We start from the raw sequence: 13,735 nt of genomic DNA, 5'->3' as shown, positions 1-13,735 counted from the left end.
GGACACCCAACGGAAAGTGTTAACTTTTCCAACAAAAATTTGAATTTCTTGGACAAGTTCAGTTAGTCTTTCCCTGATTGTCAATTCTCTTCCATTTGGTGCCTAATGAACACAACCCATGTTTGGATTTCCTTTTCATCCTGCTTGTCGGTAACTTAAAATACAAAACCTAGAGACAGATTATACTAATGAATACTAAAGATGACACCTTTATCATTGTGAACAAACTTTATTCAGTAACTGTTCCATCACATAGTCCCACATAGTTTCTTATCCTACAGTGCAAAATATATTTTCCTCACCAGCTAAGGACGTAGTTAATAATTACAATACAATCAATGATCTCTCAGGGACAGATCCATCCGGCGTACAGTATCTGACCGAGCCATAGAAATAAATACAGACCACATGATTAGAACATTAAAGGCCACCGACAGACTGGACATGAGGTGTGTTCTCAATCCCACACAGGCACACAGACTATACATGTTTAAATGCATTGATGGAGTTGCAAGTCAGTAATGATGCAATATAAAATAAATTACATTCGTACTGTTAACATCTTTATCCGCAATAAGAAAACACGACGACCACAGTAATATCGGATGGCAGGAAGGAGAAATGTCAGCATGTCTTGGTGAACCAGACTTATTGATTGGCACGCCACGTGTTCATACAGATTCCAACCTTCCCCAACTCTTTGATTGGCTGAGAGATGCCCAGCCCGCATGCAGTCAGGGAGACAAAGCCATTGGGTGTGTCAGTTAACACCGTGTCACTATTGGGCAGCGGGAAACGTTAAGGCGGAGCCAGAGAGTTGCTTTCTCAGAAGACGAAAATCTTGTCTCTCTGGACGTTGTCCAAGTCATCGTCCATGGTGAGGAGAACCTGGCAGAGAAAGCAGAGGAGTCAGTCACTATCTGGGTATGTTTGGGTCAGGAATGGGAGGTATTCATCAATGCTCAGCAATAACCATGTCCATGGTGTGAAATCTGTGTGTTCCCCTCCATTTTATAATACAGTCGTGGCAAAAAGTTTTGAGAATGACATTCATTATCACAAAGTCTGCTGCCTCAGTGTCTTTAGATATTTTTGTCAGATGTTACTATGGAATACTGAAGTATAATTACAAGCATTTCATAAGTGTCAAAGGCTTTTATTGACAATTACATGAAGTTGGTGCAAAGAGTATATTTGCAGTGTTGACCCTTCTTTTTCAAGAATATGCTGTCAATCAACTTCTGGGCCACACACTGTCAATCAACTTCTGGGCCACATCCTGACTGATGGCAGCCCATTCTTGCATAATCAATGTTTGGAGTTTGTCAGAATTTGTGGGTTTTTGTTTGTTCACCCACCTCTTGAGGAATGACTGCAAGTTCTCAATGGGATTAAGGTCTGGGGAGTTTCCTAGCCATGGACCCAAAATATCTATGTTTTGTTCCCCGAGCCACTTAGTTATCATTTTGCCTTATGGCAAGGTACTCCATCATGCTGGAAAAGGCATTGTTCATCACCAAACTGTTCCTGGATGGTTGGGAGAAGTTGCTCTCGGAGGATGTGTTGGGTACCATTCTTTATTCATGGCCGTGTTCTTAGGCAAAATTGTGAGTGAGCCCACTCCCTTGGCTGAGAAGCAACCCCACACATGAATGGTCTCAGGATGCTTTGTTGGCATGACACAGGACTGATGGTAGCGCTCACCTTGTCTTCTCCGATGCCCCAAACAATCGGAAAGGGGATTCATCAGAGAAAATGACTTTAACCAAGTCCTCAGCAGTCCAATCCCTGTACCTTTTGCAGAATATCAGTCTGTCCCGATGTTTTTCCTGGAGAGAAGTTGCTGCCCTTCTTGACACCAGGCCATCCTCCAAAAGTCTTCACCTCACTGTGCGTGCAGATGCACTCACACCTGCCTGCTGCCATTCCTGATCAAGCTCTGTACTAGTGGTGCCCCGATCCCGCAGCTGAATCAACTTTAGGAGACGGTCCTGGCGCTTGCTAGACTTTCTTGAGCGCCCTGAAGCCTTCTTCACAACAATTGAACCGCTTTCCTTTAAGTTCTTGATGAGCCGATAAATGGTTGATTTAGGTGCAATCTTACTGCCAGCAATATCCTTAACTGTGAATCCCTTTTTGTGCAAAGCAATGATGATGGCACGTGTTTCCTTGCAGGTAACCATGGTTGACAGAGGAAGAACAATGATTCTAAGCACCACCCTCCTTTTGAAGCTTCCAGTCTGTTATTTGAACTCAATCAGCATGACAGAGTGATCTCCAGCCTTGTCCTCATCAACACTCACACCTGTGTTAACCAGAGAATCACTGACATGATGTCAGCTGGTCCTTTTGTGGCAGGGCTGAAAGGCAGTGGAAATGTTTTTTGGGGATTCAGTTCATTTGCATGGCAAAGAGGGTCTTTGATCACTCTTCATAACATTCTGGAGTATATGCAAATTGCCATCATACAAACTGATGCAGCAGACTTTGTGAAAATTAATATTTGTGTAATTCTCAAAACCTTTGGCCACGACTGTACTATGAAATGAGTGTCGCATGACCCTCCCCAGAGGCGTGCACGCACACACCAAACACACACTCACCAGGAAGGAACCAAACATGGCAATGGAAGACAGGAAGTGCCAGATGTCGTGGTCGTCAAAGAAGGAGAGCACGATGCAATCCCGGTTGTGTTCCCGGGACTCGGCGGGGGTTTTCTATGGCGGGAGAGAGGGGACAAAGCCGTCAGTGCCACAGTGAAAGGTGAATGTTGGGGTTATGTGACCATGACATGTGATGTGTAAACATGTGATGTTTTCAAGTGTGATACTACAGATACCATGACCCCCATAAGACAGGGGTTCCCAAACCTCTCGTCAGGGACCACCAGAACATTCACAATTGTGTTGTACACCAGAACTAGCATACCTGATTCAACTTACCTACACAGACAAGTGTTTGATTAATCAGGTGTGCTAGCTCTGGAACCGTTTGAATACATGGAATGGCTGGGGGCCCCCGAAGAGGGGTGTGTAAGGCTGACGTGTGGTGGAAGCCACTGATCTGTAAGGCTGTGCTGACCTGCCAGGTACTGAGGCCCTGGAAGAAGAAGAAGAGAGCGAAGCCCCACACCACGGCTGTGAAGAGGATACACACCATGGCCATGCACTGGATCCTCTCACCGCTACGGAGCTACACACACATTCACAGAAACACAACATCATCTGTGATTGTACACCCGGAACATGTTCTACGTTGTTTCATGTGTCCGATGTGCACTTTCCATATACACACAATACTACTAGAATATGGCAACAGGTCAAACAAAGCACAATTAAGTAGAATGTTTGAATTTAGAATGTCTGTTGCTAAGAGCCAGAGTCATTGATTTAAAAATCATTATTTCATTCCCATGGTGAGTCTAAAACCATACAATAACATTGACATTTTATCACAATTGAATAGAGCATGTTTTGAACTGAGAATGTTTGGTTGTTAGGTGCCAATGTTGATTTGGAACTCAGTTTGTGGCAACAACCTCAAGACTAGAAGTGTGACTTGCTTTCGAAAGATTGATCCATTTCTCAATAATGAGCGACTACATCCAGCGATTTGTCCAGGCTGTACCATGGATGGCATCATGGACCGCACAGCAGCCTGGGTCTGTGGGAATACGAGCAGTACTGGACAAAACCAGCTCAGCCACAAGGCCATGCTCGTTGAGCACAGCCAGCACCTGCCTGCGCAGGAGCAGAGCCGTCTGGTTGACTTGTACAGGGAGGTGAGGCGCTGTTTTCTCTTTTGGAGAGTGACAGTGAGAGAGACCCTGAACATCATACACCATGAGAGGACTAAGGCGTTGGCATGGTGAGGAGTGACGAGCAGTGGCTCTTTGATGATGAGGAGATGGAGGAAACTGGAAGCTATTCTAAGGGTGTTAGGAGCTGCAGAGATGAACTTATTGTCTGCCTCTGAATCACACTGACAGATCTTTATTTTGTAGTAGCAGAAGTTAGTTAAGATTTATTATCCATTTTTTAAAAAACCCTTATCCTACAATATCTTAAAACAATTCCATATGCTAGCTTAGACCCCATATGCTAGCTTAGACACCCCCCACCCCACACACACACACCTTCATGATGATGTAGAAGGCAAAGTAGAGTAGCAGGTTGCAGATGGCGATGGCCAGCAGGTAAGAGGCAAAGTCATTGGGTGTCTTTAGTAGCCCATAGGCAGCCCTGGACAGACAGAACACAACAACACAATGTATGTCAGTGATGAGTTGTCGACTCTACTCAAGTCTCCACCCATGGTTGTGGGTGTGTAATGACTGTTCTACAGAGCAAATGGATACCTTGCCTCATCAGGCTGAGTGAGTCGCAATAAATCACATTGACAGAAAGGGACATACACGCATCACTTAAAGTAGGTGTGAAAGACCTTTGATAAAGAACACGGCACGATGAGGTCAAACAATGTACAGATCTGACATCTTAAATTTGACCCCGTTTCTCACAGCAGGAAAATAAAAATCATTCAGCAACAGGAAATGTGAATTGTTACGTCGATTATAATTCATGGACATTTTTGTAGGGGTTGATACATTTTTTGCTCGGGCAAATCAAGTCTGGCATTTTAAATCGGAAATCGGGACAGAAGCCTTTTTAAACCCTAATACACTAGAATTAGCATTTCATGCTGCGCAGGAACATTCTCTGCGACAACAGAGTGATCAAATGAAGATACCAGATCTGTACTTTGCAAACCTGACCGAATTTTTTTTAAAAAAATGTGTCACATGTAAGGGCAGTCCAGTCGGAATAAGATAGTGAGTGAATGAAGGAAATACTCACAGAGACCAGTTCACTATGTTTCCCATCACCAGCAGAACCATTCGGTCCTAACACAGTGTGAGAGAGAGAGAGAAACGTTTACTTGTGGATTTGTGAATCTTTCGTAACATTAGTCTCCATACAGTGTGTGTATGTACAGTATACCAATGACTGTATATATGAATGGGACAAAGCCATCGATCACGCGACACCATTCATTCCTATGTGAAGACTCAATAGTGTATTGAAGCCAAATTAAGTCGGTTAAGATGGCGTCTCATGGAGACATAAGATACGCAGTTTGAGCTACTCCAGGAAGTGATGTTGCAGCCTAGCCCAGTGCTGCTGCCCTCCCCTCTCATTGAGTAACTCAAGTTGAAGGCCAACAGAGCTACTGAAGGCTGCAATTAGAAACTAAATTAAACTTCTTCTGTGTGAGATTGAAAAATAAATTGGTTCAAGGACATACTGCACATCTGGTTTGTTAGAAGCAATTATTGGTAGATTGGAAAAATGGCAATCATCGTGGTCATTCACTATAATGGGGGGGTTCTGGTTTTATGCAAACAATGCCTGCAGTATCGCGGTCGGCCTTGAACTTCCGTGTCTTTAATGAGAGGGGGCAGTAGTTCCCCCCCCCCCTGACGTATACTCACAATATACATGGGGCCACTGCACTGGCGGATACAGTCGGTGTAGATCACATACACAATCCTGCGCAGGATGCCAGAATCTGAAACACAAACAAATAGAATAGACTGACACCTGTCCATAGCCCTGTAACTTTCCTAGCCCCTACTCCTAACTCCTAGGTTCCTGTCTTCAGGGTCATTTTTCCTAGCCACTGTGCTTCTGCCTCTGCATTGTTTGCTCTATGTGGTTTTTAGGCTGGGTAAAGTAAGTAAAGCACTTGGTGACAATTGCTAATGTAAAAAAGATAGATACATGCGATTGATTGACTCCTTACCCAGTCTCCAGCGACCCATGTAGTAGAGCTGGGTGCTGAGCAGCATGGTGGCCAGTATGTGGAGGACAGAGAAGACGATCCAGAACACCATGTTGCCCTTCCCGAACACCTGGACACAACACACACAGGTAGACACACCATCATCAGGATACATCAGGAATTTGACACTTGCTGAATGATGATTCTATAGGTTCTGTATGTCAGAGTCTACAGTTCAACTCAAAGTGTATTTGTCACGTGCGCCGAATACAACAGGTGTAGTAGACCTTACAGTGAAATGCTGAATACAACAGGTGTAGTAGACCTTACAGTGAAATGCTGAATACAACAGGTGTAGTAGACCTTACAGTGAAATGCTTACTTACAGGCTCTGACCACCAGTGGAATTTTTAAGTAAAAAAAAAAGGTATTAGGTGAACAATAGATAAGTAAATAAATAAAAACAGTGAAAAACAACAGTAGCGAGGCTATACACAGTAGCGAGTCTATATACAGTAGCGAGGCTATATACAGGCACCAGTTAGTCGGGCTGATTGAGGCAGTATGTACATGTAGGTATGGCTAAAGTGCCTATGCATATATGATAAACAGAGAGTAGCAGTAGAGTAAAAGAGGGGTTGGCGGGTGGTGGAAGGCGGGACACAATGCAGATATCCCAGGTAGCCAATGTGCGGGGGCACCGGTTAGTCGGGCTAATTGAGGTAGTATGTACATGAATGTATAGTTGGGTGTTTGTAGTGTTTTGTCTGCCTGTCTGTGTGTCCGCGCCCCTAGTCACTCACCACTCCTAGCACAGAGAAGAAGATGACAGCAGCCAGACAGGCGTAGGCAGTGTAAGCGCTGGCATTGATATCTGGGTGTCTCTTCTGGTACAGCTTTAACACGCACAGCCCAGCGATCATATACATGAAGGAGGTGTCTGACAGACAGGAGACAGAGGAGGAAAGGGAGACATTAATGACGTTTCCTACAGTACAGAATATCTTCCAGTACAGTTACTGTGAAGTACCCCGAGTCCCAGATCTGTTTGTGTTGTCTTGGAGTCACAGCAATGTAGTTGGGCAAGACAGAATGAACCGATCTGGGCTGATTGAGAAAGCCATCTATTAAGGATTTGTGTTACAGTATCTTCCGGATCTCCCAATAATCCAACCGTGACATTAGTCTCACCGAACTGGAAGTTGGTGTAGTTGGGGCAGACGTGGTAGCAGGCACTCAGCAGCCCCTCCATCATCAGAGCTGTGCCCATGGCGTAGAACAGCCCAAAGTGCTTAGGGATGCCACACTCCTGCATACAGGGAGGGGGGGAAGAGAGACAGAGACTCAGAATTACAGTATATCATCGTCACTAGCTGGCTTTCCATCCAATTGGTGACAGAATTTCATGCAAACATTCTAAAATCAGCATAAAAACAAACAAACAATATGCACATTTTGCCACCAGACATCTGTTTCCATCAAATGGACTTGTGGATAAAAAAAAAGTCTGTTGTGATGTTGTAGAGAAAACGAGAAACATATGACCATCCAATGTTCATTTCTCTAGAGGTTATTAAAGTAGCGGTGTTTTACAGTAAGACCTGACGAAGATCCAACTCAGATGGAAACGCTGTCTTTATTGTGCGTCTGATTAAAATCACCCTGGGAGTGCGCGTTTAAATTCCAATGTACAGAATAAAAAATACAAGTTAAAATGGGTTTCCATCACATTTTCAACTCAACTGATGGTTTTGTCACTAAAAATGTTGTGTTACAGAGGGAATGTGCCCATTATGGTCTTGGCACGAGCGTTCCAGCCAACAGCTTGCAGATACAGTGCGGGTATAGCCTACGTGAGATTTTATGGACAAAAGAGAGAGAATTTTTACTTGTCAAATGGCAGCCGAGCATCGATCGTCATGTCACCAGAATAAGACATATACAGTACCTTGCGAAAGTATTCGGCCCCCTTGAACTTCGCGACCGTTTGCCACATTTCAGGATTCAAACATAAAGATATAAAACTGTATTTTTTTGTGAAGAATCAACAACAAGTGGGACACAATCATGAAGTGGAACGACATTTATTGGATATTTCAAACTTTTTTAACAAATCCAAAAACTGAAAAATTGGGCGTGCAAAATTATTCAGCCCCTTTACTTTCAGTGCAGCAAACTCTCTCCAGAAGTTCAGTGAGGATCTCTGAATGATCCAATGTTGACCTAAATGACTAATGATGATAAATACAATCCACCTGTGTGTAATCAAGTCTCCGTATAAATGCACCTGCACTGTGATAGTCTCAGAGGTCCGTTAAAAGCGCAGAGAGCATCATGAAGAACAAGGAACACACCAGGCAGGTCCGAGATACTGTTGTGAAGAATTTTAAAGCCGGATTTGGATACAAAAATATTTCCCAAGCTTTAAACATCCCAAGGAGCACTGTGCAAGCGATAATATTGAAATGGAAGGAGTATCAGACCACTGCAAATCTACCAAGACCTGGCCGTCCCTCTAAACTTTCAGCTCATCCAAGGAGAAGACTGATCAGAGATGCAGCCAAGAGGCCCATGATCACTCTGGATGAACTGCAGAGATCTACAGCTGAGGTGGGAGACTCTGTCCATAGGACAACAATCAGTCGTATATTGCACAAATCTGGCCTTTATGGAAGAGTGGCAAGAAGAAAGCCATTTCTTTAAGATATCCATAAAAAGTGTCGGTTAAAGTTTGCCACAAGCCACCTGGGAGACACACCAAACATGTGGAAGAAGGTGCTCTGGTCAGATTAAACCAAAATTGAACTTTTTGGCAACAATGCAAGACGTTATGTTTGGCGTAAAAGCAACACAGCTCATCAGCCTGAACACACCATCCCCACTGTCAAACATGGTGGTGGCAGCATCATGGTTTGGGCCTGCTTTTCTTCAGCGATGACAGGGAAGATACAGGACCATTCTGGAAGAAAACCTGATGGAGTCTGCAAAAGACCTGAGACTGGGACGGAGATTTGTCTTCCAACAAGACAATGATCCAAAACATAAAGCAAAATCTACAATGGAATGGTTCAAAAATAAACATATCCAGGTGTTAGAATGGCCAAGTCAAAGTCCAGACCTGAATCCAATCGAGAATCTGTGGAAAGAACTGAAAACTGCTGTTCACAAATGCTCTCCATCCAACCTCATTGAGCTCGAGCTGTTTTGCAAGGAGGAATGGGAAAAAATTTCAGTCTCTCGATGTGCAAAACTGATAGAGACATACCCCAAACGACTTACAGCTGTAATCGCAGCAAAAGGTGGCGCTACAAAGTATTAACTTAAGGGGGCTGAATAATTTTGCACGCCCAATTTTTCAGTTTTTGATTTGTTAAAAAAGTTTGAAATATCCAATAAATGTCGTTCCACTTCATGATTGTGTCCCACTTGTTGTTGATTCTTCATAAAAAAATACAGTTTTATATCTTTATGTTTGAAGCCAGAAATGTGGCAAAAGGTCGCAAAGTTCAAGGGGGCCGAATACTTTCGCAAGGCACTGTATTGGAAAGCAGCCTCAAGCTAAGTCACCGTTCACTTTCACCACCCTGTGAAATTCATAACTTCTTTAACCTGAAGCCTAATAAACCACTATGCTTTCCCTAATCATAGTGGGAGGACCACACAACATATCACTGCATGACTCGATATGATGGTTATTTTAGCAACTTTTGCGCATAAAAGGCTTTTCCACCGCAATTTCTCGCATAATTAATTTTACCTACACAAAACCCACCTTGTCTAGCGTATTTAGTTGAGTCGCCATTTGGAAAGTTTACTGACAAATTTGCTGTTTCCATCAGGCATGTCGTCAAATCTTCTATACGACACGTACCGGTACTTGACGCACATAAAAAGTTGGGATGGAAACCTGGTTACTAATATGGAACGTTCCATAGTGTGTAGGAAATCTCATCTGGACAAAACCCTCATGTCAACATCATGGGTGGTGATAGGATTTCCATACATGGAAATATCAACGTGTTCATTTCATGTTCTAATTGTTGATCACACTGCTATAATACCCTACCTGTACCAGGGGTTGGTTTAGAGGTTTGGGTTGCCACCCCTGGAACACATACTGTCCCTAGAAGCAGCGGTTCGATCCCCCAGTTCCACCACTCTCACACTCTGTACTGTACCCCCGTCAGATTTCTACCTGTCACATACTCTAATCTACAGCTGTCAATAAAACAATTACAAATACAAAATACCCCCCGAAATATACAAGAGCATCATCTCAGTTTGATCTCTCACCAGTGCGTTGAGGTCGTTGCGGTCCAGCGCTCTGCTGTGGATGACGTCTCTCTGCAGCACGATGAGCAGGAAGAGGAGGCCCAGCATCACGTAACCAAGGTTACTCAGTATGTTGTTGAAGGCACTGCACACCAGAGGGTAGAGAATGGATGTCATGAATGATACAAGTCACACATTACACGTACAGCCATATGCGTTTTCCCTTATGACACACACACACCTCAGATTCCCCAGGGGGTGTGCACACAGGAAGTTGTAGTAGCAGATGTCCTGATTTCCTGTCACGTTGACAACCTGGAGGAGACAGGGACATGTCAACATCAACACACTAGCCACCCACCCACCACGTGTGGATTCTACAGTCATATCTACTCACTCGAAGGCAATTCCTTCACAAATGCACACGTTATAACTCTGTAATAATGTAGCTATAACTCTGTAATAATGTAGTAAATCCGCAGTTGGAGTGTGAGTGAGGGCAGCACACAGTACCGTTTGATAAGTGATGACCAGCTGGATGACAGGCAGGGCGTAGAACACACCGATGGTGGCAATATTCCTGAGGAGAGGAACACTGACATTAACTGCCATGACACTGACAGTTGTACAATTGCTAATCCCACTGGTACAAAACAAAGCTACTCTCCTATCCAAAGAGGCAACTGATCACTAGCTAATTGTTATCATGCATTTGACTAGAGTACTGACAGACTGGAGGATGCCGTAGGGTCATAACCCCAGCATTGATGTACAGATTCTGAGCCAACTCTCCGCCCCACTCACCAGAAGTAGATCTGGTACTTTTTACTCAGAACCCTCTTGTCCTTGCGAGCGAGGTCCGACACACACAGGTACTTCTGCAAAAGGACAAGCGACCACATGAGTTTCATTGGGAGGGAAAATGTAAACAAAAACAACAGAAGATGAGTATCATATTGAGTGATGCACAGGGGAGGAGCGGTAGAAGGGGAATGGAGGAGGGATGTAGGAGAGGTAGAGGGGGAATGGAGGAGGGATGAGTGATGTAGGAGAGGTAGAGGGGGAATGAAGGAGGGATGTAGGAGAGGTAGAGGGGGAATGGAGGAGGGATGTAGGAGAGGTAGAGGGGGAATGGAGGAGGGATGAGGGATGTAGGAGAGGTAGAGGGGGAATGGAGGAGGGATGTAGGAGAGGTAGAGGGGGAATGGAGGAGGGATGAGAGATGTAGGAGAGGTAGAGGGGGAATGGAGGAGGGATGTAGGAGAGGTAGAGGGGGAATGGAGGATGGATGTAGGAGAGGTAGAGGGGGAATGGAGGAGGGATGAGGGATGTAGGAGAGGTAGAGGGGGAATGGAGGAGGGATGAGTGATGTAGGAGAGGTAGAGGGGGAATGAAGGAGGGATGTAGGAGAGGTAGAGGGGGAATGGAGGAGGGATGAGGGATGTATTAGAGGTAGAGGGGGAATGGAGGAGGGATGTAGGAGAGGTAGAGGGGGAATGGAGGAGGGATGAGAGATGTAGGAGAGGTAGAGGGGGAATGGAGGAGGGATGTAGGAGAGGTAGAGGGGGAATGGAGGAGGGATGTAGGAGAGGTAGAGGGGGAATGGAGGAGGGATGAGGGATGTAGGAGAGGTAGAGGGGGAATGGAGGAGGGATGTAGGAGAGGTAGAGGGGGAATGGAGGAGGGATGAGTGATGTAGGAGAGGTAGAGGGGGAATGAAGGAGGGATGTAGGAGAGGTAGAGGGGGAATGGAGGAGGGATGAGGGATGTAGGAGAGGTAGAGGGGGAATGGAGGAGGGATGAGTGATGTAGGAGAGGTAGAGGGGGAATGAAGGAGGGATGTAGGAGAGGTAGAGGGGGAATGGAGGAGGGATGAGGGATGTAGGAGAGGTAGAGGGGGAATGGAGGAGGGATGTAGGAGAGGTAGAGGGGGAATGGAGGAGGGATGAGGGATGTAGGAGAGGTAGAGGGGGAATGGAGGAGGGATGAGTGATGTAGGAGAGGTAGAGGGGGAATGAAGGAGGGATGTAGGAGAGGTAGAGGGGGAATGGAGGAGGGATGAGGGATGTAGGAGAGGTAGAGGGGGAATGGAGGAGGGATGTAGGAGAGGTAGAGGGGGAATGGAGGAGGGATGAGGGATGAGGGAGAGGTAGAGGGGGAATGGAGGAGGGATGAGGGAGAGGTAGAGGGGGAATGGAGGAGGGATGAGGGAGATGTAGAGGGGGAATGGAGGAGGGATGAGGGAGAGGTAGAGGGGGAATGGAGGAGGGATGTGGGAGAGGTAGAGGGGGAATAGAGGAGGGATGAGGGAGAGGTAGAGGGGGAATGGAGGAGGGATGAGGAATGTAGGAGAGGTAGAGGGGGAATGGAGGAGGGATGAGGAATGTAGGAGAGGTAGAGGGGGAATGGAGGAGGGATGTAGGAGAGGTAGAGGGGGAATGGAGGAGGGATGAGGCAGACCTTTGTGCGGACAATGTTCTTGTCCGAGTCGATGTCGGCCAACGTGTCATAGTCATCCTCCTCTATAGAGCTCAGAGACTCCTGTCGACTACGACCCGCTACGCTCTCCAACGAACGCTCTGAGAGACAGAGAGAGGAAACAGTAAGTTTGTTAGTGACTCAGGGCTATATTTCTCAATTTGATAGTTTATTGGTTTTACGGCTTAAGATTTAAAAAAAAATATGATTTGGGACATATATCAATAGATTGGTGATTCTGGCCAATGACGCATTCGTGATAATTACAAAATGTACAATTGAAATCATCCTCAACATTCCATCGTTATCTCTGCATACAGTCCAACATGATCGTTGACCATATGTGATTGTTTTGGTTGATTTTGGTCTCCATCTGTGGTCATCAGAGCATTACATTACATCAAAAGGTATATAGATCTTGAACACATTCTGAAGTGATTGACATGGGGCTGATTTATACAGTGAAGGGATGCGATTGGCTGGCTGGCTAAGGCAGTGAGGGTCACCAATGCGGATGGCTACGTGGTGGATGGCAGTTAGGAATGGCCTGCGTTTCAAAGTCTCCTGTCCTGATAAACAAACACAGATAAACCAATAAGAAACAAGAGCACTCCGCAGCCCTCCAATCAAGGGCCAGTTTGGTGGTGAAATGCTGTGCAACATAACGTGAAGACGGATTTTGTGCCATGTTGACCCATTGTGTGTATTTGCACATCGGGGTGTGTACAGTATGTGTGTGTGTGTATACGTCTGTATTTAGTCATCCTGCTCCATACCCATGTATCCATAGTTGGCATCTGATGCTATGCTGTCTGTGATGGCCTCTGAGCTCAAAGTGCTGGCGTTGTCCACTGTAGAAACAATAGCAGAGAGAAACAACATTAAAATCGTGCTTGAAGTGGTGTAAGTATTCACTAAGGCTGTGTCCCAATTATCCTTCCTTCCTCCCAAAGTGTGCGCTTGTACACTTCCCTTCACGGATTTGAAAGGAAATGACTGGTAAAAGAAATATGGTGAAACGTGCAGCTAGTCCGTGACTCCCCCAGTCCAATGCTTTTAGATTGGTGGGAAGTAGTGAAGGAGTGCCCATTCACGAGGAGACTCATGTGAAACAAAGCAATGAGACACACAACAGACCTAGAACAGTGAAAGCCCGGTCATCCTCCGTTAGCTACACTGATTGACAACATTTTCACTCGAAACG

The 13,735-nt window shown here is 45.3% G+C and overlaps 1 protein-coding gene across 6 annotated transcripts in view; it reads right to left on the bottom strand.

Annotated features, from left to right (window-relative positions):
• Positions 1 to 213: 213 nt before the first annotated feature.
• LOC110503674 (SID1 transmembrane family member 2) overlaps positions 214 to 13,735 on the bottom strand; it is a 31,039-nt gene continuing 17,517 nt past the window's right edge. For 3 of the 6 annotated variants that reach the window (XM_036961488.1, XM_036961487.1, XM_036961485.1), the window contains 16 exons: positions 13,308 to 13,382; positions 13,038 to 13,100; positions 12,514 to 12,632; positions 10,858 to 10,931; positions 10,567 to 10,633; positions 10,295 to 10,368; positions 10,075 to 10,198; positions 6,973 to 7,090; positions 6,585 to 6,721; positions 5,803 to 5,911; positions 5,492 to 5,568; positions 4,857 to 4,903; positions 4,136 to 4,241; positions 3,082 to 3,192; positions 2,604 to 2,717; positions 214 to 888 (listed from right to left, as the gene is read on the bottom strand). In XM_036961488.1, coding sequence (XP_036817383.1) covers positions 826 to 888; positions 2,604 to 2,717; positions 3,082 to 3,192; positions 4,136 to 4,241; positions 4,857 to 4,903; positions 5,492 to 5,568; positions 5,803 to 5,911; positions 6,585 to 6,721; positions 6,973 to 7,090; positions 10,075 to 10,198; positions 10,295 to 10,368; positions 10,567 to 10,633; positions 10,858 to 10,931; positions 12,514 to 12,632; positions 13,038 to 13,100; positions 13,308 to 13,382 — 1,478 coding nt within the window. In that variant the 3' untranslated portion in view covers positions 214 to 825. The remainder of the gene's footprint in view (positions 889 to 2,603; positions 2,718 to 3,081; positions 3,193 to 4,135; positions 4,242 to 4,856; positions 4,904 to 5,491; positions 5,569 to 5,802; positions 5,912 to 6,584; positions 6,722 to 6,972; positions 7,091 to 10,074; positions 10,199 to 10,294; positions 10,369 to 10,566; positions 10,634 to 10,857; positions 10,932 to 12,513; positions 12,633 to 13,037; positions 13,101 to 13,307; positions 13,383 to 13,735) is intronic. The other 3 variants (XM_036961490.1, XM_036961491.1, XM_036961489.1) reach the window with 1 other exon arrangement.

This window comes from Oncorhynchus mykiss, chromosome 24 (assembly GCF_013265735.2).
Source record: "Oncorhynchus mykiss isolate Arlee chromosome 24, USDA_OmykA_1.1, whole genome shotgun sequence".
NCBI classification, from domain to species: domain Eukaryota; kingdom Metazoa; phylum Chordata; class Actinopteri; order Salmoniformes; family Salmonidae; genus Oncorhynchus; species Oncorhynchus mykiss.
The sequence above is the reverse complement of the archived record's forward strand: the minus strand, read 5'-3'. Positions and strand labels throughout refer to the sequence as shown.